At 35.5% G+C, this 26413-nt stretch overlaps 4 protein-coding genes across 5 annotated transcripts in view; 1 reads left to right on the forward strand and 3 right to left on the reverse strand.

The window, feature by feature from the left end:
- Positions 1-26413, reverse strand: part of lsm7 (LSM7 homolog, U6 small nuclear RNA and mRNA degradation associated) — a 233169-nt gene that overhangs the window by 124893 nt on the left and 81863 nt on the right. The gene's annotated exons all lie outside the window — the stretch shown is intronic.
- On the reverse strand, positions 11963-18879 carry LOC144196727 (mitochondrial import inner membrane translocase subunit TIM44-like). The gene is made up of 13 exons (XM_077717135.1): positions 18819-18879; positions 18349-18453; positions 18020-18223; positions 17870-17950; positions 17633-17782; positions 16805-16941; positions 16590-16675; positions 15682-15774; positions 15218-15342; positions 14377-14427; positions 14148-14237; positions 13366-13476; positions 11963-12524 (listed from the first exon to the last, which is right to left on the reverse strand). Exons 1-13 carry the CDS (start codon positions 18846-18848, stop codon positions 12405-12407), a joined length of 1383 nt encoding a protein of 460 aa, XP_077573261.1. The 5' UTR covers positions 18849-18879; the 3' UTR covers positions 11963-12404.
- Positions 19070-23872, reverse strand: ankrd29 (ankyrin repeat domain 29). Of its 2 annotated transcripts, XM_077717246.1 has the most exons (10): positions 23619-23872; positions 23339-23449; positions 22678-22776; positions 21619-21717; positions 21440-21538; positions 21089-21187; positions 20520-20618; positions 19842-19937; positions 19657-19755; positions 19070-19588 (listed from the first exon to the last, which is right to left on the reverse strand). In XM_077717246.1, the coding sequence occupies exons 1-10, from the start codon at positions 23628-23630 to the stop codon at positions 19466-19468; spliced, it is 936 nt and encodes a 311-aa protein (XP_077573372.1). In that variant the 5' UTR covers positions 23631-23872; the 3' UTR covers positions 19070-19465. The 2 variants fall into 2 exon arrangements, with proteins under 2 accessions (XP_077573372.1, XP_077573374.1); XM_077717248.1 differs by lacking the exon at positions 20520-20618.
- LOC144196275 (laminin subunit alpha-3-like) overlaps positions 25369-26413 on the forward strand; it is a 38232-nt gene continuing 37187 nt past the window's right edge. The window contains exons 1-2 of the mRNA XM_077716260.1: positions 25369-25460; positions 26202-26270. The gene's annotated coding sequence lies outside the window, so the exon portion shown is untranslated. The remainder of the gene's footprint in view (positions 25461-26201; positions 26271-26413) is intronic.

Here is a 26413-nt window from a genome sequence, read left to right on the forward strand (position 1 = left end):
CAACATAAATAAGGAGTCAACATAAATAAGGAGTCAACATAAATAAGGAGTCAACATAAATAAGGAGTCAACATAAATAAGGAGTCAAAATAAATAAGGAGTCAACATAAATAAGTAGTCAACATCATAAAGAAGTAGCCAACAACAGGCTGTCCTCCACCTGGTTCCCGTCGTTAACTGGGATAGACTCCAGCATCCCCTCCAAGCCTTGAAATTAGTTTTTGGGAAACTTGGTATGTTTGTGGCAGCTACATGCCCAATAAAATATATCAATTGATTTGCACAAAAATCCTCACATCCAATTGGAATACGACAGCCTGTAAATATCTCCGAATTCTTTTTATTTTTCAGATGGTGCAATAAACCATTGGTGTTCCCTTGCAAACATAAATTCATATTTAACAGATCTACTCCGCTTATTATTGTACAGTTAACATCTCTCTCTTGTCCTTGAAATGTGTAATAGGAATTTAAACTTGAGCAGACTGTTATAAAAATAAAATAAAATAAAAAAAGCCACATAAAATTCATTTTTATTATTTGCAATGTGTTAATATGCAATCCTGGTCATACAAAATGTAACGTAATTTTGTTTTTTATGGTGTTTTTCGCATAATCCCAAACTTCCACCACACTGATTCTTCCAAAACAATTTATACCAGCCTCTATTTGGGGCAATTCCTACTCCCTTTGCATTCTTTTCGTCCCCCTGTAGGGGACATCGGGACATCTGTACAATCTGTCCCGCCTGCTGGCACCTTTTCATCCAATTGCCAGCTGTTGCTGGCATTGATATACTTATATACAAGATCCAGGTAGAACTGGGTCGGTACTGAAGAAGTGTTTGGGGTATTCACGGCCAAGAGACAATAACAAGAAGGAGCAGCCATCCATGTAGAGGAAATTTAATTAGATTTATGAGTACGGCCTTTTGGATCTTTGGGTAAGGCTTCCACTTTGATAATATAATTAAAGAGGGACTCATGTTTGTGGGGCGCATTTGGTGCTAAATGGAGACTGGATTGGACTTTTATAGATTCCTGGTGAAGATTTTTTTTAAATTCAGAAAAGCACAACAGATTAGATTAGATAACATTATTCATCCCGTATTAGGGGAATTTCACTGTCACAGTAGAATGAGGGTGAGAATACAGACGTAAATAAAGAGGTAATAAATTAGTTCATAAATAAATAAGCGCGATGCTGAAATACATATATATATACATACAAATATATATATATATATATATATATATATATATATATATATATATATATATATATATATATATATATATATATATATATATATATATATATATATATATTTAAACATACACATACACACATTCACATAGAAAGACATGTCTACATGTGTACTATATACCGTATTTTCACGACTATAAGGCGCACTTAAAAGTCTTAAATTTTCTCCAAAATAGATAGTGCGCCTTATAATCCAGTGCGCCTTATATATGGAAAACACAGAAAACCAAAAACGAAAAACCACCACTGTCGGATATTAAAAAGGTACTTATTTTTTGGCCCTACGTTTTTGGGACTTTGGAGTGTGTAAGGCTTTTTTTTTGGGGGGGGGGGGGTGTCGGAGGCTCAATATTATTTTTTTATTTTCCATCTTGTTAATGATTTGTGTGTTTAAGTGGATTTTTTTTGTCGATTTGAATGTACGTGTGGATGGAGGTGCAAGCTGGCCATAACCGATCAATAAGCCTGATAATGAGATCTGAGGGGTATCGTTAGACCCCCTGGGGGTTAGGGAAGCTTATCTTCCATAAAGAGCACTGTTGTCCTAAGAGAGAACAACATACATCATTACCCTTTTCAGCCAATATAACACTGACAAAACATGATTCACTTTCCCTTCAAGCATGCGTTTTGGCTTCTGTTCTATTTAGAATGTAGTAATTTCATTTTAATGCAATCTCATATTAAAAGTTGTCTTCAGAAAAGTGTTTGAGAAAAATTTAAGACTTTTAAGTGCGCCTTATAGTCGTGAAAATACGGTAATTGCTATTGACTTCCAGGTATGAAGCACTCACTACTTTACAGTCACCTCTAGAGCCAGCCATTGTTTATGTTTTGGATTTTTTTGTATAAAATCTTGCAGTGGGGGAGGAGCTATATGATGGAAGATTTTGTAAACTAAGATGGCATCTGCATATTTAACAGTATTGTTTCAGTTCAGGCGTTTGTGTTTTTTTAATATCCGACAGTGGTGTTTTTTTGTTTTCGGTTTTCTGTTTTTTCCATATATAAGGCGCACTGGATTATAAGGCGCACTGTCTATTTTGGAGAAAATTTAAGACTTTTAAGTGCGCCTTATAGTCGTGAAAATACAATAGGTTGTTGTGCCTGTGTGTGGGAATTACTGGAATATTTGAAACCTCACTTTTCCCTGAGGCTACACGTCCCTGGCGGGATTCATCCATCCTGCAGTGGGAGCTGCCAAATGGTTCATGACAAAAACATGAACGTAAAAACGCGTTGGCCTTACAATTGATTGGAGGCAAAGTCAGTTGACTAAATGTGAAAGTCATCAAAACCTGCGGGGATAGAGAGCGACTTTGTCGCCACTGACCTTGCGAGTCTTACGTCCCTGGAGTATTTTGTGTGTGTGTGTGTGTGTGTGTGTGTGTAATTTACCGGCCAGAGGTTTAGCTGATGGGGCATGGAAGAACCTTGTTAAACGGCGTTGTGTCAGTCCTACAACAGGAGGTTTCGGTTAGACTAACGTTCAATTAATTCGGCAGGGAATGCAGCGCTGAATCAGTACATTGGTCTGCACATTGTACCCATGAAAGCAGACCTTTAAAAAGGACTAAACCCCCCACATACCCACATTCCCTGGTGCTTGCTATTAGGCTTAACAAAGTGAAAAGGAACATGGATTCAATTGGCTTTGTTCTGTTTTAAGCAAAATAAAGAAATTGCTTCCGGAAGAAAAAAAATGTTTTGTTAAGATAAATGTAGATGAGCAAATTCTGGAAAAGAACTCAAATGGAAACGGGGTACTGTGGATTAATGGCTGGGATAGGCTCCAGCACCCCCACGACCAAGTGGATCAAAAGAGGAATATGTTCAGTAGAAGTTATTCAATTAAAATAACGACAATTAAAGTCTGAATCAGTCACCTTTTAAAAAGAAAAGTACATAATTTAAGAGTACTTTTCACTCAAACAATAATAAACAACATACACAATATTTATCTACTTATTTGCCACGACTTAATCAGTAGAATTTGCTATAAAAAAACAATTTAAGTACATAAAAAGTACAAAAATTAAGAGTACTTAAAACTCAAATAAGAACAAAAAGCAATAAATACAATATTTAACTACTTTTTTGTCATGACTTCATTATTATCATTTGCTAAAATAAAAATACATAGTCCAAGTACATAAGTAGTACATAGTACAACTTTTAAGAGTACTTTCCACGCAAATAAGAATAAACAAACATACATTTATCAATTTCTTTCTCATACCTTAAATAACAACATCTTTTTAGAAAAACCAAAAGTTCTCCTTATTCTTACAACACCAAAAAAATAATATATCTTTTGTTATGGCAAATATAAATGAAAAACAACATCAACAAGCGCATAATCGCTGTGACATTTTCCATCCATTCACAGTTCAAGTCAACTTACAGTAAGGGTTGTCACTCAGTGGGGGATTGATGACCTATAAGGTAGAACGTAAATGTTCCCTTTGGGCTAACACTCGACCCGTGTGAAGTCAAGCAAGTACACACGGCCGAGGTTTGGACCGCAAAGACCAGACGCTGAGCGCCGCCCTGAAGGCGACCCATTAAAAATTCACAATGGCTTCAACACTCTCGGTCATCTTGCACTTGAAATGCAAAAAAAACCCCAGAGATGAGCGACCAGTTTTGGATATTTTCCTCTTGCTTTTTTAATTTCCGCCCTTTGCATATTTTATCCGAAGAAGCCCCTTTGCCTCCCACCTCAATCTAACCCCCCTAACCCCCCCAATCTTACTTCCTCTCCCTGCTGTCTGCTGGCTACGATCCATCATGCCATCTGACTTTAATATGCTTTACACAGGAATATAAGCCATTCATCACTCGCTGCCTAGGCCCAGGACATTGCTTTGCGGCACATTTCATAGGCCAGTAAGCCTCGGCAATAGAACGGCTAATGCCTCTATTTAGTCCGGCGAGCGGGTCAGGTACAATACGTACGTCACGGGCTCCCCGAATACACCCATCGCGTGTCCTGCCCTTTATGGACCCGTTTCTTAAAACAAGGTACTATATTTTCACGACTATAAGGCGCACTTAAAAGTCTTAAATTTTCTCCAAAATAGACAGCGCGCCTTATATATGGAGAAAACAGAAAACCAAAAACGAAAAACCACCACTGTCAGATATTAAAAAAACACAAAAGCCTGAACCAAAACAATACTGTTAAATATGCAGATCAGCCATCTTAGTTTACATTGTAAACTAAGCTATATGACGGAAGATATTGTAAACTTTACAATATCTTCCGTCATATAGCTCCTCCCCCACTGCAAAATTTTATACGAAACATCAACAATGGCTGGCTCTAGAGGTGACTGTAAAGTAGTGAGTACTTCATACCTGGAAGTCAATAGCAATTACCGTATTTTCACGACTATAAGGCGCACTTAAAAAGTCTTAAATTTTCTCCAAAATAGACAGTGTGCCTTATAATACAGTGTGCCTTATGTATGGAAAAAGTTTTAAAATATGTCATTCATTGAAGGTGCGCCTTATAATCCGGTGCACTTTATAGTCGTGAAAATACGGTAAACATCTATTCCTCTCATTTTTTTTTTGGGATGGATTGGCAGGGAACTGACCTTTCAAGATACATGGCCCGAATATAAGACGGTGTTTTTTTGCATTGAAATAAAACTGGGAAAGTGTGGGTTGTCTTAAATTCCGAGTTTAGAGATTATGGCAATTCATAATGATAGATATCTTTAAAGTGAATGCTGAACATGTTGATGGTTAGTGTAGTTTTTGCAATAGTGTTGTTTTATGTCAGTAGATTAGTAAATTTACATTTTAAAAATCCAGAAGCTATTTATTTACAAATATGATTGCACTTTAGTTGACATCTTTAAATGTTCAGATTTTAGATCAAGATAGAAATGTTTGCATGATGAATGAGCCAAAATAACATACATTTTCTCTTGAACATATTGTTATAATCATTTGTTCCAGAGCTACTCATTATTTTCTATCTAAAAAATGTAATTTGGTGTTCAAAAAGTCCTTTTAAAAACTTGTGTTTTGAAGAACAGGTTCGTCTTATAAACTGGGTCGTCTTATATTCGGGCCAAAAATGTTTTTTGACTGCGTACACATTTTTACAACTGAATGCCCTTAAATAGGGGCAACATTTGCAAAGGAATATAAACAATATTTAGAGGACCTCATGGAGAACTTTGCAGTTGAGTCTAAAGTAGGCTATAGAGGTTGGCCAGGAAATAAATGTCTGTAGGGACAATGAAGTCCCATTATCAAGTACCATTCATGCCTTGCTTTTAAATGACCGCAATTATTTCTTAAAGCATGATTAGCCGTGCGAGGATTCTCAAGAGAACCAAGTCGTGGATTAACGGTGTCCGCCTGGCATGCGTGTAATTTGGCAAGGGATTGCAAGAAAAGGGAAAAGAAAGATGGAGAACATTCAAGCGTGTTAGGAGAACTTGTGGTGCAAGGTTCTGCAAAGTGACGTTTTGGGGAAGGAAATACTAACGGAAAAGGGAAAACGAGTATGGTTCTAATTGACAAAACGATTATTGTTATAAGAATAAGGCTGCATTACGAGAAAACTTTTTTTTTAGGGAAACAAATTTACAATGCAAAAAATAACGTGAAAAATATTTAAAAAGTATGGTGTGTATATTAGTGTACTATGGGATTACAAGTTTATTAAAAGTACTTTACAAATACAATATTGAATGTATACTGTTTACAGTTTTTAACATTTTTTTGGGGGGGAAACAAAGTTACAATGCTAAAAATAACATTTTAAAAAGACTTAAAAAGTATGGTTTTAATATTAGTGTACTACGGAATTACAAGTTTATTAAAAGTACTTTACAAATACAATATTGAATGTATACTGTTTACAGTTTTCAACATTTTTTTTTTTAGGGAAACAAAGTTACAATGCTAAAAATAACATTTAAAAAGACCTAAAAAGTACAGTTTCGATATTTGTGTACAACGGGATTACGAATTTTTTAAAAGTACTTTACAAATACGATATTGAATGTATACTGTATACAATTTTCATTTTACCCTTAAAAATCCCTCGCATTATCCAAGACTCAAGAATTTTAGCTGAAAAAATATCGACTCACTTTCAGCTAAAACCCGGGAGTGCTTAACTGTTGCTCATCAAAACTCTCGCATTGCTTAATGAAGCTTAACGAAAAGATGCTGTTTAATGATTACTGCACAAGTTGTAGATCTTTATTAGGGGATTAAATGATGTATGGTGGCAAAGTCAGGTTATTTATTACCTTTTGCCAAGAGATGATGTCCCCATTGAATCCTTGTTTGTTTCTTTCTTATTCAACATTAACTTTGAAAACTAATTATGAAATACATCGGAATGATATTGACGTCAATTATAGTCATGCGCATAAATATTGGCACGTTGCCACAACTTGTACCATATTTTCACGACTATAAGGCGCACTTAAAAGTCTTAAATTTTCTCCAAAATAGACAGTGCGCCTTATAATCCAGTGCGCCTTATATATGGAAAAAACTGAAAACCAAAAACCACCACTGTCGGATATTAAAAAAAACACAAACGCCTGAACTGAAACAATACTGTTAAATATGCAGATGCCATCTTTGTTTACAACATCTTCCATCATATATACACATATATATATACATATATACACATTTATATACACATATATATATACATACATATATACACATATATACATACATATATACACATATGTATACATACATATATACACATATGTATACATACATATATACACATATGTATACATACATATATACACATATATACATACATATATACACATATACATACATATATACACATATATATACATACATATATACACATATATACATACATATATACACATATATACATACATATATATACATATATACACATATATAGACATCTATACATACATATATACATACATATATACACATATACATACATATATATACATATATACACATATATAGACATCTATACATACATATATACATACATATATACATACATATATACATACATATATATACATATACACAAACGTGGCTGTTTATACGCAGAGCCAGAAAAATCTGACATGGAGGCGGGACTTTAGATTTAATATAGAAATGATCGTTACACATTTTCAAACTAAATGAATAAACCACCTTACATTTTTTTTAATGCTAATGTGTCTCTCGTATTTAATCTTTGTTGATTTGCTCTCTGCACACTTGTTTCGTCGTTCTGGCAAACGGATATCCCAATGAGTCATCAAAGTGGAGAAACATCTAACAATCTGTTTTTTTCTTTCCTTTTCTTGTTAGAGTTCTCATACACAACTTGCTCTTCCTGCTGTGATCAATGTCCCCTCCTATATTTTTTCTGTCCACCAGTGTGGGCCTAAAAGTTAATAGCCTTGTTTGACACCTCTCTGGGCGACTTATGAAGGAGTATTTGTCTGCAGAGGAGCGTCCCCGCATATTTACAGCCCTACTTTTTCCTCACGCCATTATACTCAGACTCCAGCGGGCACCGGGGCCACTCAATTTGACGACATATTAGACCTTGGATGGGAAAGGTAAACATGGCCCCAGATTTGTCGGGTTGGACAGATGAGAGCGGCCGATCAATGGAAACAACATTTGCATCCATTGTTTTTTTTTCCCTTCCTCTCAGCAGAATCACTTTTCTCATAAAGGATCCACTGCTTACAATTAGACGGAGCAAGCTGATGGTGTGGCGGGTTTGGAGAGAGGATTGGATTTGAATGTGTGAGGAGTGATGATAGTTTAAATGAAACTGACTAAATGTGTCCCTGAGAAGCGCAAAAGGTTTAAATGTACGGTAATCCCTCGATTATCGCGGTTGATATTGACCAGAGATGGTCGCGATAAATAAAAAACAGTATAAAAAAATACTTCAGTGTATGCAGTAAAAACATGAAATTTGTTAGGAAAATCAAGTTTTTTTTTATGAAAACAAAGATTAATTCCACAAACCTGAAGACTTTTGGTGGAATTTACGGTAGACGATTAGTGAAGAATCCATGCCAGGTGCCAGCTTTCCCTGTAAAATGATTTTTTTGCAGAAATTGAGTGAACCTTGTCTAAAAACTTAAAATTCAATGTGTATAAAAGAAAATAGCTTGTCCTTAAATTGTTAATACTAGCCTAGTAATGCTAGCACAATCATTTTCAGCAAAAAAACTACAATTCATTTGCTTTCAATATTATAACTATCTTGGGGAAAAAAACAGTTCCTTTAAATACCACATGCAACTTATTGACTTACCTGAATGGTTCTGTCATAAATGTTCATGATCATTTTCCTGTAAAAATAGTTAACAAATGGTTAAATTTTAACACTGAATTACAAAACAGTGCTACCTCTACTTACAAAATGAATTCATTCCAGAAGTGACTTCTTCACATGGATTTTTCTTAAGTAGAGACGCATTTTACCTGGAAAAGCCTTAACAGAATAATTTGTTAAAATATCGACAACTTCAGAAATAAAATACAGGAGGTTAGAATTTGTCAGATTTTGCATTTCGGAGTTTCTTTTGTATCCAGAGGCAAAATTCGTCTAAATATTTGTAAGTAGAAGTGCCAGAGGCAATGCAAATAAAAAAAATATATAAATATATATAAAATTTTTTTTGATTTTCCAACTGCTATAATGTCCAGATGTATAAACAACAATCAGGAAAGAAAATTATGTCAAATTTGAGCAAGAACACAGGAAAAATGAGTCAATTTGATGGCCTGCAGTAACCATTTTGACTGCTTTACGTATCCACATCAACACATGCAGACAGTGCACGCGTACTGGGCGCCATCATCCAACATTTGCACTATAATTCGAGACCGAGAAGCCGCAGCACGTCTTCCACGTCTCAACAGCCCGCGGATGTGCATGGCAGGACAGACACAGTACCGATCAGAATACACTCACAGCCTATTACCGCAAAAGCAACATATCCATCTCTGCATAAATTAACTACAAGCTTTGCCACTCAACTGCAATGCTGAGCAAATACCAAGAATTTGCTTCCTAAACTTTCTGAGATAATGTTCTTTTATTAAAAGTGATCTCATTTCCCTTAATAACGGGTTAGATCGCACCGGCAGATCATGTGGGGACCTGAGCAAGGTACGAAAATGAGATAAGAACATGGAAGACAAAAAGCAATCTAATATTATTAGATCTTGAACATTGTTACGAGTTGGAATAGCGGTGTAGAATGTTATGAAAAGATGAACTAGATAACATTTTGTTTAATAAAAAAAAGGTGGCGGTTAGTTTTGTTCAAGAATGGACTGATTTGAAACAGAACTAGAGTTGCCAATCCGTTTTCCGGGTTGTGAGGAAGTCTAATACAATGTCGGATTTGTAAAAATGGAAAAAAAATGTGGATGAGGCTTCACTAGATCTGAAGACAAATTGTAAGATAAGATGACAAAGTCGCTCTGCAATTGCCTGTTCATATTGTAACAGTTTTTGTAAGTATGAAAACATTGTTGTCATAAAGACTTGACACTGATTAATCAGACTTTGCTCTGTTGTCTGTATCGTATAGAAATACTCACACACTTCATTCAAAGAGAGTTGTAAGGACAACATTCTGTGCGGTTCACAACTTTTTGAGCTCTCTCCCTATCCTGCAGTCTGGTAATAAACTTATATCCTTTAAATTAGTCTCACTCTTTCTGTGCCTATTCCTGAAGCTGTTTTACAAACCCAACAAATGTAAAATATCTGGATTGTTCACCTACATAATACTACGCATCATGACTAAATTGGCACCGAGATCGACAAGTTAGCTAAAACCGTCTCGTTAACCAAAATGGAAGCCGAAATGAAGTCTCTTCATCAGTTCAACGTCAAATCAACGACTTTAACAAGCATCTCTGACCAGTCATTTATGTTAAGCATACTCGAGATCCTGATGAGAATCTAATGATTTTTACATTAGTAAAATTTTCGCATGTTAAAATAAGACATTGTCCACACCCAAAGGGAACTAACATTCTCGCTCAACCATAGTACCTTGACGATTGACGTAATGAGTATTTACCAGTTGAAAAACTGTCAAGGATAGATAATACTACTTCCAAAAGTTGGACAAGATTAGCCGTCTTCTTGACGTAGTATTCTCAAGCATACAAATCAACCTGACAAATTTCATCACTTTCATGTGTCTATTAAATTCCATCAGGGCCTCTATGAACTGCTAAATATGGGTTGCCAAAAACACAAGAGTCTGTGACCTTCAAGTTTGAAAACTTCCTGTCTATCAGAGAACCAACGCAGCAGTAAATGTGTTCTAACTCCGATGAAATATACCTCGAAGTAGCTTTGTCATGTTACATTAAACTCACATTAGAAACCTGACGTGATGCATAAAATTTGTGTTTCCCCCAAACGACAAGGAAAGAGGAAATAGCAGGGAAAAGTCATCCTTGGCACAGGATAATCTCAGTTAAATCATCCCAAAGGAGGCCAAGTGTCATGGGAGCTCAAGGGCAGTGTAGTTAATAGAACTTCAGTCAGATGACAGGAGATGAAAATAGGGCAGCTGTTTAAGGAAATCTGACAGCCACGTGATGTTTTTACATGTGCTGAATACTGTCCGTGATCTTAAATTCATTTTCAAGGGTGTAACGTCGAAAAACATGGAATAAGATATCACCAAAATGAAAGTCTAACATTAATCGCATAGATTTGACACTCCAAAGCATTTTCTTCAATGGCGATAGTACTTCGGTATGTTGGATGTTATGGATTTTTCCCCCTATATATTTAATATTTTCCGAGCTGTTGTCACTCAGGCTGTCAGCCTTGCTTGCAGCTGCCAGTTTACAGATCCCAGGCCTCAGCATGATGTCTGCATTCATCCATCAAGTGAACAAGTCAATGTGACACTAGTGTCCCACTTCCACAAGACGTGACCCGGAACCACCTCAGTGTTTGCGTATTTAAGAGAGTCAGTGTAGTAGTACGCATATACTTACTTTGTCAGTGGTCCGTTTATGTTTTTTTACAGGACCGCATGTGGCGACCGCGGCGTAATCACCAGCCAGAACAATAGGAAGACAAGAACAGGCTGATTCTCTACTTTACTCTACTTACAAAAAAAAATCCAAGTTATGAAACCAATTAGTTTCGTAAGTAGAGGTATAACCAGTGTCCAAGCTGTCTCCAAAAGAGAGTAGGCCTTCTCTCACTTCTTCTTCTATGAATTTAAAAAAAAAAATCTGTAAAAAGGTATTGGAATGACAGCTGGAATTATAATTGAAGGTTTGTTAGACATTTTCAAGGTCATACAGCCTGGAAACTCATCGTTCTTACCTTTAGTCAAACTTTTGGCAACATTGGCGGTTTGTTTGCGTTGGTAAAATAAACCTAAAAAACATTTGTCATCCAACACTGCCTTTACTTGAAGAAATTAATAGTAATAATTAGTAATGGTTCCTTTCAGAATGAACTAGAATGTATTAGATTGAACACATACTATGCCAAGCTAATGCTAATACATAGTAGAATCAGATTATGTAAAAAAAAGCATTGGCATTCATCATAATTCACTGCTAAGCAGAATTATCATAGCGAATAAATTGCGTCTTTTTGCAACTCAGCAATGAAGCTCCAAAAAAAAAGGAATAAAAACATCAGCTGTCAGCATCTTGAATGAAGTTTAATCTAAAAATAATGACTTGTGTGCTTAGTATCCCTCAATTAGGCAACAATTAAAAATGCTGAAAATATATACTTGATTCTTATCAACATGTCATTTGTTTTCAAATATGCCTGAGAGTAAATGTGTAGTCTTATTTTTATCATATATAATTTTAACAGGTTGACAATAGGAAAATAATTCCCCATTCAAATTTGGGTAAGGGCAAGACATCCAGGACATTACTGAGTCGCTTTAAGAATGGTACTCTATCGCCCTCTTAGGTGAAACATAAAAAAGACACCTTCCTGAAAGCAGAAACTTTTTCTGCAATGAACGGATTCTTTCCCATTTCCTCCCCATCTGACTCCACAATGATCAGGTTGAGGACATTCACTCCCCCCAGGGAGAGAAATTGTTACTTGTGTGGGGTATCAAAGAGTCTCAGAGGACCTGCTCAGAGCTTGAGGCAGAAATGTCAAGTAGTCTCCAAGCAGCTTGTGGGTTGAGCTCCTCTTGGTCTCGACAGAGGGCCCAGACACACGTCATTCTAAGTACTTTATCCTAACAAGAGAGAAAACCAGAGTATGACTTCTCCTATTTCCCAGACCAAAACTCAATCGAGGTGGTCAGTTTTTTTCTACAAATACAATCATTATTAGCATTACAGTAATCCCTCGAATATGGCGGTTAATGTTGTACAAACAAAGTCGCGATAATTGAAAAATCGCAAAGTAGGATCACCACTTTACTTATGAGTTTCAGCGTGGATTTTCACATTATGAACTTTAAAAATATATATATATTTTTTTAATAATACTTAATAGTAGAAAAATATCGTGAAGAAGTGAATTCGCAATAAATGAAGTCGTGATAATTAAGGGAAGACGGTACGCATATATTTCTGGTTCTGATTTTTCTAACCAATCCGCTACACGTATCAATTATGATAGATGTGCTGTGTAACTAAAGATTTTAAATGGTTATATTGGCTAAATATGAATCCTAGTGAAAATTAGTAGTTTAAATCTCCCAAGTGGAGACATGCAATACATCATGAATTGTGAGAGGCTGTTTATTTTAATTGGATGCCTTGACCTCAATAGCACCATCATATGTCCCTGAGGTTCTAGAATAGGCAATTAGGTTGATTTACAGTTCATAAAGTTGTTGTTGAGGTTTGCATAAACAAAATGCAGGGCTGTCAGTCTTTTAGACCTAAAAATCATTCATTTTTGGAATTTTGAGCCTGCAAAAGATAATGTGGAAATTGAAAAATGGAACAGATATGGTTTTGAAGATACTAAATAAAAATCTAAAAAAGAATAGTTGTATTTGAATCACTATTTTTCAGAGTTGCAAGTGTATTTTTATATTAAAGTGTGCAGTTTTGTGTTCCACTTACAGGGTCACCTTCGACAACTTCTCCTTTGGGGTTTCGTACCACCATCACTAACTGTGCTTGGAAGGTGATAATCAATACTGGACCCTGTTCCATCATCTTTCCCATGGCCAGCTGGAAAAGGGGACATATAAAAAAGAGAATTTAGAATGAGAAGTTAAAAATAAATTCATTACAAATTATAAGATAAATTAGACTTGAGAGAAATTGTCAAATTCAACGATTTTAAGGCAATTTTAAGGGTGCGACTTATACGCTGAAGCGCCTAATATACGAAAATAAGGTATGTTTGTTCTTGGTTTCTGTTAAAATAAAAAAATGCCCTCCCAAAAATGTGTTCAATAAAATGATGACTGAATCGAGGGTAAGGCTTATATGCGCATAAATTAGACTTGAGAGAAATTGTAAAATTCAACGATTTTAAGGCAGTTTTAAGGGTGCGACTTATACGCTGAGGCGCCTAATATACGAAAATACAGTATGTTTGGTCTCAGGTTTTGAACAAATAAAAAATTACCCACCCAAAAATGCAATTTAAGTCATTTCACGTATGATTTCTTGATAAAAGAGGACCAGTCTCTACATTTTTCTTTACCTTGTACTGATCTTTTAAGCAATTAGCGTACCATTTAGAATTTATAATGGCCATCTGTCAGTAGATTTGAGGGAAATCGCTAAGGATTGCTTCTCTGAGATCGTGCAAGCTGCCAATTCCACTTTTTTTTATCCCTGTGAACAACTTTATGCAAAATGCTGTGAGATTTTGTCAGTATTTATTAACTTACATCAATATTGTCAATGTCCAAGATCTTTGAGTGGAACCGAAATCCCATTGCCTTGGCTTGCTGAATCGGGTGTGCTAGTTGGCTGTATGTCTGCAAAATATGTAAAAAAAAAAAAAATGAGTTCACATTCATCATGACAAACCCGAAAAGAATCCCAAAGATCTTACTATACTGTCTGAACTGTTCGACTGTCAAAACCCCATTTCTAGACTGAGAAAAAAAGTTGTACCGCTTCATAACACCAGTCTTTCAACACCTCCAGCTCCCCTCTGATCATAGCCTGCATGACAAACAAAACATGACTTTATTAGGCATACGTGAACAATTAAAACCTCCAATACAGGTCCTCTATGGAAAAATAATGTTACAATGACTGTCCTATGGACCCTTGTGAAAGACAGAGTATTTGCATTCATCATTTTGTCCTTTAAAGACAAACTAAAATATTTAAATTACCGTGTTTTCACGACTATACGGTGCACCTAAAAGTCTTATATTTTCTCCAAAATAGACAGTGCGCCTTATAATCCAGTGCGCCTTATATATGGAAAAAAACAGAAAAAAGGAAAACCCACCACTGTCGGATATTAAAAAAACAAAAACGCCTGAACTGAAAGAATACTGTTAAATATGAAGATGCCATCTTAGTTTACAAAATCTTCAAAATCATCATATAGCTCCTCCCCCACTGCAAGATTTTATACAAAATAATCCAAAACATCAACAATGGCTGGCTCTAGAGGTGACTGTGTAGTGAGTACTTCATAACTAGAAGTCAATAGCAATTACCCTATTTTCACCACTATAAGGTGCACTTAAGTCTTACATTTTCTACAAAATAGACAGTGCGCCTTATATATGTAAAAACGTCGTTCATTGAGGGTGCGCCTTATAATGCGGTGCGCCTTATTGTCATGAAAATATGGTAGTATTAAATTGCACTACCTTTCAACCACACTAATCTGACACCATAATAATAAATGACCCTATATTCAATCAAAATGTACTGATCTAGATTTGAATTCCACAGAATCAACAGCAAATACCACAACAACAACCTCATCGCATACCTCCAAAATATTTGGGATGATGTCATGTTCGCACTGCTTGAGGAAGGAATCTTTATCGAAGGATGGATCGGCCTTCAAAATCTCTGTTAGCACTTCAGACATTTCCGTCTTCGAAAACAGTCCACCTGGACATGTTTTATTGAGTAATTTAGCAACAAACACGCACATTTAGTCTGAACAGATGGTTGCCTTGGAAAAAAAAAATCAGGCACTTTTCTACATATTTTTCCTAAACGTGGCTGGTTTTCCTATTCAACATTTTTACAATTATGCAAAGTATAATAGATATTTTTACATGGCTACATCAAATAGTCTCAATAACAACATAAGTGGAAATTTGAGATGGAATCTCATGCTCAAACTATGATAACTTCAAGGTTCAATCCAGAAATTCTACTGTACTTTTATTCAATAACGTTAAAGCCACCACACGGCTGGAAAAGTATTACTATTAGATCTCTCACCTATGAGGTTGGTCATTTTGTCAGTGACGGCCCGTGATGCTCTGATGAAAGCGTTGTCGCTCTCGTCGTACTTCATCTTCATTGCAAAGAACCCTGGAGAGGAAATGAAGTTTTGAGAAGGTGCATGTCAAAATGTTCTGAATGAACAAAGTTACACTAAAAATGAGACTTTCTACAGGGTAGGTAGCTAAGTCAATGTGACATATACAATGAAAGAAATATCCATACATCCCCGTTAAATCCAAGATTTGTTTCATATATCTATATATATAGATATATAAATATAGATAATAATTATATATATATATATATATATATATATATATATATATATATATATATATATATATATATATATATATATATATATATATATATATATATATATATATATATATATATATATATATATATAGATAATAATTATATATATATATATATATATATATATATATATATATATATATATATACACACATATATATACATACACATATATATATACACATATATACATACATACATATATACATACATACATATATATACATACATACATATATATACATATATATACATACACATACATATACACACACACACGTACACACTTATATACACACAGATACACACATTTTTATATAAACAACTTTAAAATAGTATTTTCCTTTATTTTTTTGTTGTGTCAATAGTGTCAAAATAGTCTGTATATCTCAACTTTTTATTTTCATTATACTTTTGTATCATATTGTTCCCTTAACTCATTAACTGCCATTGCAAAAATTTATATATATCTTTTTAACACAATTCCCATCCTCTGAAAAAGACACGATTGGAGCCAATTTCTGATCAATTCCAATCCAATTTCTAATCTGGAACATCCTAATAATAAACATTTTTCCCCTTACTATTGAAGACAGCATTATTGTCCTTAAAATCCTTCCACTGCTGGTACCATTTGGAATCCTTGTGGAGCACCACACCCATGGCATCCCTGTATAAAAGCACAAAACATAAGTCCTTTTGCAATGGTGTACAAATGAAAACACTGGTCCAGAGAGGACAACATAGCTGTGGCGCGCCCCTCTCGGCATTAAACCAAAGCAGGTAGCCACTCACGTACTCGTTGGCTTCAAAGACTTTGTTGTCATCCGATGCTCCCTTTGAGGAAAATTCGCTTCTCTTCCGAAGCCGAGCAGGAGGCCGATACGGCCCAGTGTGGCCTAAGTCTCCGATCTCTTTTTTTACACTTTCCATACCCTGAATACAAGACACAAAAGTAATATAAAAACATTCATCTCTTTTCAAAGGAGGTGGTATTTGTTTATAACGATTATTGTGTGTTATATGTTTCGGAAGCAAAAATAAAAACAAAACAAAAAATGGTCCAGGGGTATTAATGTGCCATAATTTCTCGCATATTAGTCTCCTCTGCTTATTAGCCCTTAAATTTGCCTTAAAATCATTGAATTTTCCAATTTCTCTCGTATAAGCCGCCCCCTGATTCACAATTTTCACCTCCATAGTCATAATTTTAATAGGGAGTACAAATGTGTTACTTTGAAGGGATATTCTTAAGAAAAATATATAATACACCCCTGTTAAATCCCATGTTTTTCATGTTTTTATGCAAAATGTGGTTACATTTCTGGTTGGATTTCATCCATACGCATCAAAATAAATTTTGTATAGCATTTTCTGTTCATCTTTTCCTCTATTTTGAAATAAATAAACCGTATCGACTGCATTGTCTTGCATTATGTCGTTTCGTTTCATGCATGTCAAGTCTAATTTATCCGCATATAAGCCGCACCTTTGATACACAATTTTTTTACTACAAAAATGGCTTATATGCGAGAAAATACGATAATAGACAAATACATACTTTAAATTAGTAGGGCAGTTAAAATATAATTTCATATGTGTTGCAATTTAGTGAAAAAGTCTCCACCTGTGATATAGCTTTAAATGCACCCGTCTTTCCAAACATCTCTCCACCTTTTGAGACACTTTCTGCTGAAGTTTTTGCTGTTTTAGCCGCTTCCTCCATTCCTTCTTTTATCTTCTTTCCAAATTCTGTACGAGTAACCTCCTCCAGTCCCTAATCACACAAAAAAACACAAATTGACCCCCCCACTTGGACCACATAGCCATCGATGGACCATAAATAGATTTAGAGAGTCTTTACCTCCTTTACTGTGTCTGAGAATGTCCCCAATTTCTTTTTAAGAACCTCCGAAGTCTTTACAGTTTCAGACTCTATTGATTTCTGGGAAAATGGCAATGATTTACAACAGGGAATCAAATACAAATACATAAGATGTGGTCGCATACTAACATATTTCTTGCGCGCTTGCTGCAGTGCGTCCGATTCTTCAAGTTTTTTGGCTTCTTCCCGGAACTTTTTAATGTTTTCTTTCATTTCACTGTTTTTGCCCATCTCCTGCTTTAAGTTGTCCAGGAATTCGCCGAGGAAACCTTTCCGGCCTCCACCCCTCTCCCCTGACATATATCTTGCCTGGAGATGTGAAGATTGAGATACCTTTTTTTTGTAGAATGTCAGGAAAAAAATGGTGACGTCATAGGGGAGATGTTCGAAACACATTCTGTTAAATTCCTCAAAATTGTAAAAGAAATATCATACAGAAAAGGTTGAGAACATCTTACCTGGAAAGAACTTTTGAGAAGGCTACGTATTCTGAAGACATTTGCTCTATTGTGAAGTAGAAGGAAAGATGATGGAATTGCTAAAGAGTATCTTCTTAAATGTACCTGGTAGAAGTTAGCAAGTGTTAGGATCAAGAGGAAAGCACATTTTAACAAGGCATCATAAAGGGATGTAGCATATGGGTTGTGGCGTTAAGTTGACACAAAGACGTTTAAAAACTTTTTTTAAAAGATCTGCATTTAAACTACGTGGATATTTTAATTCATGAGGAGGGGGCGTATTGGTTGCATATGAGATCTGAAGTACAATGACTTTAAATGTTGCGGGACGACTCGACTTTCTAGCTATAGATCGCACACCAGCTAAAATATGAAAATCTAGATATGTTTTAAGCCAGAATGTTAAATCGGTACACGCGTTCAACTTTTGATGGACGATGACGTTTTAGCGATCATTTCACAAGACATACCTGATAACAGTGACACAAGGGGGCCGCCATCTTTAATTCAGTGACTGATGACTTATTTCCGTTTCCGGTCCTAAACAGACATCGTAAAAATGTATTTTTTTAATTTATAAAAATATAACTTCTGTAATCCATTTAATCAAATAGAAAAGGACCGTCTAAATGTATTTATAAAAGTAAACTAAATGTATGATAAACTAATTATATCATAATTAAATATTAAATATTCCCTTTCAAAGACAACAAAACAAATCAATAAATATTTTCCTTAATTTGTCATCTTTTAAATCTACTTTAATGATACCCACAAATGCTTTTATCACATTTCAGAGTAAACATTTTGCACTAGTGTTATTAACAAACACATGAAGTACCAAAACATTACTCAATTCCCTCATATTCACATATTATATCCATCCAACAACATGCAAACAACTCACATAATCAATCTTATACTCTGCAATATTTGTGCTAAAAAGCCAAATAAAATGCTTGGAAAAATATAACTTTTATGACAAACTATGACGGCAATGGCAACTGTGCTATTTAATAATATTATATTCAGTTGCGGCATTAGATTTACTATTGAAATGGTCAGCTCAAAATATATGGTATGTTAAATAATCCTATTAATTAAACTGCTAAACATTTTAGTGCAGGCAGCCATGGAGAAAAGAACAACGATTGTCATCTGTCGACGCATTCAAGACTTTTGGACGCAGGACCCTCAAGATTCGTTTGTTTTTAGCCAGGTCAGCCGGGAGTTGGTCATTCTGTAACACAGGGCAGAGTAAAAATATATTAAGTTGACCTCTTAACCTTGCATTTTTTAGGTATCGACCTCATTGGCAAGTGCGGGATCGGCGTTGGCGCTCAGGAGAAGTTCAACACTCTGGATACTCCCACCCACGACGGCAGCATGGAGGGCCGTGGATCCATTCTATGGATGACACGTCACCATCACAAGTGTTTTGTGCATGGGAGTGTTTTTTTTTTTAAAGTATGTTTTGTTTTTTGTTGGTTTACCTTGAGAAGTCCGAGTGAAGGAGAGAACTTGAGAAGCTCTACAATGACACTATCGTGTCCTTTCATCGCTGCTTTAAATAATGCCGTGGAACCATCCTTAATAGACATAGCCCGGAAATGAATGTTAAAACATAAAGCTGCAAGGTATATGACTTAGTAGTGTTTATATTCCTGGTTTCACTCTAACTTTACATGCTGTGGTTCACATTCTCTTTTGTTTACATCCATTATTTTTCTAGTTTATTTTTACTAAATATATAGCAGTAGTCCTTTGGACTCCCTCCAAAGTTCTTTCAGCAATAGACTTCTGCACCATACAAACAATGAAATTTCCCGAATACGGGATGAATAAAGTTATCCAATCCAATTTAATGTGAGTTAACTTATTAATAAACTCATTGGATTTGGACATTGAGAATTGTAACTTAACCAGATTTACTTTAAAAAAGAATTGGTTTTACATTGACTTCACACCGAAATTCAGATCAACAAGCTCCTATTGTTGTATCTTATATAATATTGTTTTTTGTTTGTTTGTATAAATTAACTGCCATTAATGGCAGGTTAATAGATTTTGATTGAGAACACTGACAGCGCCACCTTCTGGTTATAGTATAGGATGTTCTTGTCAGTGGATGTTTTTAATTGTGATAAGAACTTTGAATAACATAAATATACTTCTCTAGAGGCCTCTCTATCAGCACCACGCAAGAGTAGTACTCGGACCACGTCACTGTGGCCCATTTGGGCTGCCATCCACAAGGGGGCAGTTCCATCCTGAAAGACAGATTCGTTGATATTCAACAAACTAACCAATCATTTCTAACCTCTTGCCAAAACGTTCCATTATTCAATCACGATCTGTTTTGCAGATTTCCCTTCCCCGACACACCTGAATCAAATAATCGGGGCCAGTAACGAGCTTTTGGAGAGCAAAACCTGAAGAATAGTTGACTTGCCGTTTGGAGTAAGTTTTATTTCTTTGCAAGAGTTGACTATTGAAAAATTGAAACTTTTTGAAAAGCATTAGAATCGTACAAATGCCTATTGCAAGGTTGTGCTTTTGTCATATTCACAATTCATATGTTGGAAATGGTGTTTCAAAGGTAAGGCACGTGGGCCTGAATTGGATCGCTAGGGAGTCCGATCTGGCCATAATGCAGTGTGCCTTCTTATATTCTCTTTAACTACTATAAAATATGATTTTTGACAATTTGGCAGCTCTGTGATTGTGAGATGGTCGGTACCTCTCTTGATTGGTTGACTTTGGCTCCAGATGCCAAAAGTTGTCGTATAACGGCTACGTGACCGCCTTGAGCTGCAAGGAAAAGAGCAGTGGCCCCGTCCTGAAGCAAAAAAACAACAAAAGAGTGAAAAAAAAAGAAATTTCAAAGTGAGAAGAACTATCAATAGTTTTGGCAACATTGCATTTTTACGTCAATGTGTAGTACTGAAATATCAATGGTCTTCTTCAGGTTTCACTCAATTGCAATTTTACTTGGATTTATGATCAATCTGTCTTTTAGAAATATCTGACAAGGCTGAATAAATTCCTGCAATCCAGACTAAATAAATTCTTGAAGTATAATGGCGCTCACATTCAACTGATCATGGACATTGGCGCCATTCTTTAGCAGAGTTTCCGTCACGGCGAAGTGCCCATGCAGCGACGCGGCGGTGAGTGCGGTTCCGCCTTCCTGCAAGTAAATAAAATAGGACTTCAGAAAAAGAAATGTAATGAGAATAATATCGACTTGAAGGATTTCAAGATGTTTACCTTAGTGTGAAATTCGGTGGAGGCACCGAATTCAAAGAGGAGCCTGACGATGTCATTGTGACCTTGCTGGGATGCGAAGAACAGAGCGGTAGAACCCGTCTGGATAGAAAACATACAAGAATGAACACACATGAAAATGTCCAACATACGAAAATAAAGAGAGATATAACATAAATAATAATAATAAAATATAATATATTCTAATACAGCCCCATGACAAAGAATGGCCAGTCCGTTTCAAATGATTGAACTTCAAGTGGCATTGATCAGTGTTGTACAGTAATCCCTCGAGTATTGCGGCTTCAAATATCATGGCTTCACGATTTTGCTGTTTTTTTTCCCGGGGGATTATTATTATTTTTTTATTAATTGTTTTTGTAAGTATATAAAAATATAAAAATCTACTCTGAAATACGTGAGCCTAAGCCACTCCCCCTGTTCTCCACTTGCTGCTAGAACTCAGCACTGAAGTAAAATAATAAGAAAAAAATATATATCTATTTCTTAAATGTATTTATTTATTTTTTAAAATATTTTTTAAAGTTATTAAAAATGTGAAAATCCACGCGGAAGTATGTGAGCCTAAGCCACGCCCCCTGTTCTCCACTTGCTGCTAGAACTAAGCACTGAAGTAAAAATAAATGAAATAAGATAAATATCTATACTTTGCTTAAATATAGATGACTCTACCTCTTGTTTTTTTGTTTATCGTGGCCATGTCTGTAATATTCAATGATTTTAAGGCAATTTTTTAGGGAGCAGCTTATACGCGAGAAATTGTAAAATTCAACCATTTTGTTTTTTAAAGTTCACAAAAATGTAAAAATCCCAGCTGAAATTCGCAAGTGGAAGCCACTCCCCTCTCTTGTACTTGCTACTAGGACTCAGCACTGAAGTAAAAGAATATATACATTATTATTATTATTATTATTATTTTAAATCGGGGTGACCCTACTTCATGGTTTACAATAACCGTGATAATCGAGGGATTACTGTAAATTTACATTCATATTTCTATATACACATATACCCCAAGTTGTGTACGTGTTGCCATGATACCTCTCTCTGGCAGTTTATATCAGCTCCTTGCATGATGAGTTCTTTGACACACTCTTTGTGGCCACCGTAGGACGCCGCCATCAAGGCTGTTGTTCCACACTGATTGCAAACAAACATGGTGATACAAATTATAATCATGCAACGATTCACAGAAATCTATCTGCCCATCTTTATTCCAAGACACACGCCAGTCAGTCACTGCTAGTAGGACTCTTTTCACTATATAAATATAGCACAATAGCAAGCAATGTACCTAGACAGTCAAGTTGTCAGTGTCATATAGCGACATATAAACAATTTTGAATCTAATGCATATAAAAGGCCCATTTATAGGGCATCACGTCCACTTTGGGGAACATTTTAGACTTTTAAGTACATCCTTTTTGAGGAAGTTGCATTTGTACGTTTTTTTATTTTTTAAATCATTTATTAGGGGGAATTGCAATCATTAATTTTACACAATTTTACAAGAAAACTCCCATTCGTTCCCATATACTGGACTAAATAAACCACATGGATCCACACTGGATTATGGCCATATCGGACCCCTTAGCGATCCAATTCAGGCCCACGTGCCTTACCTTTGTAACAACATTTCCAACATATAAATTGTGAATATGACAAAAGCAGAACCTTGCAATTGTACAATTAGAGCTCATACTTTATCCCTGCAGTCTGCATCCACTCGTCCACTATTGAGCAGCAGCTGGAGGAGAGCCACGTTCCCCTTGTGAGCCGCCCAGAAGACTGCATTAGCCAACGGTGTGTCCTTCTGGGGGACAAGCAAATAAAAATAAAACAATTTATGCCAGATTAGAGCAAACATGTTAAAAAAAATCCCACCAAAATCCCCCCATTCATGCAGTCTAATAGGTCTACCTACATGCCAGCAGCCAATCATATGATTGCAAACATACAAATGTTATTAGCATTGTGATTACCTTAAAAGACATCCTGAAAAATGGACGCTGTCATGTTTCTTCCATTGTGTGAATTGAGATCTGCAGTCTGGACCAGATCTTGCATGCAAGCCAAGGAGTAAACAAGGTCCTCAACTGCAGTATGCGGACATACAAGGATGAGCTTCCCCTTTTTGGCCACCCGGAGGCGCTGCTGACACATTCAAAAAAATAAAATTGGACAGCAGTGCAGTAGATAGTCCAGGGATGGGCAAAGTACTCTACAAAGGGCCGCAGTGGGTGCAGGTTTTTGTTCCAAACCATCAAGAAGATACCCCTTTTTAACCAATCTGGTGTACTACAAGTGCAATCAGTGGATTGTAGGCAGGTGTTTGTGGTTTCAAAAAGAAACCTCATTGGTTAAAATGTTGGTGTTTTGGAACAGTTGGATGGAAAATCTGCTTCCAAAGTGGTCCTTGAGGACTACTTTTCCTCACTGAAATTCTGGTGAGGATTAGTTAGAGAGTGAGCAGTGGCTTAAAGATACTTCATTTGCATCCTGGTGGGGAGGTTGGTTTCTATATTGCAATGCCAAAGACGTGCGGTTATGTCTTAGAATATGTAATATAATGTAATGTAATGTTCAGGGATTCTGAAGTGAGGATTTTTTGATGAAATATGAAAATGGCAAAAGTGTCCAATACATTTTAAACATTGAGTAAGTGGATTTAACTTGTATTGTAAATACTTTTTAGGGGGTAAAATGAGGCATTTTGTTGTAGTCTGGTGGATGAGTGGTTAGTGCATCTGCCTCACAGCTCTGGAGTCTTAGGTTCAAATCCAGGTTGGACTACTTGTGTACTTCTGGTCAATATATATGTTTTTTAGATTTTTTTTTAAATATATATGGATTAAATGAACTGGATTAAAGGTTTGAATATTATTTTTCCGGTAGTTCTAAAACAATGTTTATTTGAGTTTTTTATATATATATTTTTTTAGATTTTACAAAATGATTTTTGAACTAAAAACTGAAAAAATGGATAAAAATGACAATTATTGATTCAAAAGTGGGAAAATCAGGAAATTTAATATATATATATATAATCTTCATTTTAATTTGATCCTAAAAAAGAAAGTCAGCACTCATGATTTATTTTCTCGGACCGCACAAAATGATGCGGCGAGCCAGATTTGGCCCCCGGGCCGCGACTTTGACACCAGTTGTAGAGAACAGCAGCTTGAATGAAAGTTACTGAAGCATTAAATAGGTGGCATTAAAAACTTAAGACAAAGTCAAATCAATTCCACCTATAAATGCTATAGTGCATTTTAGGTTAATCCTGCAATTTGATTGGAAGCCTGAAACCCTGATGTTTTTGTGCCTATAGTGGAGCTTTCGTATCGAATTAACCTTCTTGGATGGCATTCGGTCCTCTTTAGTGCTTCAATGCGAGGTGTTGTGTGACCTTCACTTTGTTGAGTGCAACTGGGACGCGGTGGTCAACATTGATAGGGATTGGTGGAAAAATAGTCACTAAGAAAACATTTTCAAACTAAAGTACTGGAAAAAAATGAACAGGAATGCTCATGTCATCTAATTTTCTGAGACAAATAAAGAACAAAAACATTTTAAAAACCCAAACCTAAAGAAATAAAGATAAAAAGAAACAAGAAACCTGCATTCTGTAATATTCAATGTAACTATAGTATTCCTGAACCTGCGTATTTCTCTCCCTGGCCACTGGGGGCAGTACAATACAATTTATTAAACATATAAAGAAGAATAGTTTTTCACCAACACGTTGCTTCAGTACACTACTACTTTATTATTAATCGTAAAATCAATCTAAATATTCATAGAGGAAAAACAATTATAAGCCTGTGAGTATTGTCATACTATTGTCTTTTTACATGTATGATTCCACTATTTGCATCAAAATATCAGTTGTATCAATGACTATAAACGCTAATGTTTGCCATTTAGTAGATATTTGTATGTGGTCGCATTATGCATCACGCTACACGTTTATTTTAATTTAATCCAATTTAAAGTGAAAATAAGATCATAAATCCTTCGATGCCTCGTTTTTTTAATGATCTGTATAATTTCTGATGCTTATTGAAACAACTTTGCACTAAACAAGCTGGCGCTCGTATCTCAAATCGGATTATATTGCTAAATCTGCTCGTATCTTAAAAGTCTGCACATCAAGTCCCCCATATTTAAAGACACTGTATATTTCATTAAAGAAAATCATCTTAGCTAAGTATATAGGGGCTCTGTCTTGATTTTGAACCACGTTTTGAATAGTATTGTTAAAGATATTATCGTGATTGTAATAAGAGTCGCTATTAAAGGGCAAGATGTCCAAATATGCAACTGCCATTATGATCAACCACACCTCACTGAACCTTGAACCTCAACCAACACCCACGCAGTACTTTCTTGGCACTTTCTCTTTTTCTACTCCTTGCCTGTGCCATGCAATAAAAATTAAAAATAAATCCAAGGTTCATCTAAGAAGGAACGTTGATTAAACTATGCCAAGAAATATCTTATCATGGATGTGCTTGTTGGTGTTCTCATTGGCTTTTGTTTTTTCATCTGCTGTGCAACAACAGAGGCTGCAGGGAAACAAAAGTTTTTTGGATCCATTTCTACGCAACCAGACGCCAAACCTGCAAGTGAAGGTAATATGGCCTGACTTCATTAAAAGAACTTGCATATTTTTACGAAATTTGCTGTCAATAATAACATGCATATTGAAAAAAATGTGATATTTTCCTTATAGACTTCTGTATAAATGCAAAAGCAAAACTGCAAATGTTAATGA

This window comes from Stigmatopora nigra, chromosome 5, assembly GCF_051989575.1.
Source record: "Stigmatopora nigra isolate UIUO_SnigA chromosome 5, RoL_Snig_1.1, whole genome shotgun sequence".
NCBI lineage: Eukaryota > Metazoa > Chordata > Actinopteri > Syngnathiformes > Syngnathidae > Stigmatopora > Stigmatopora nigra.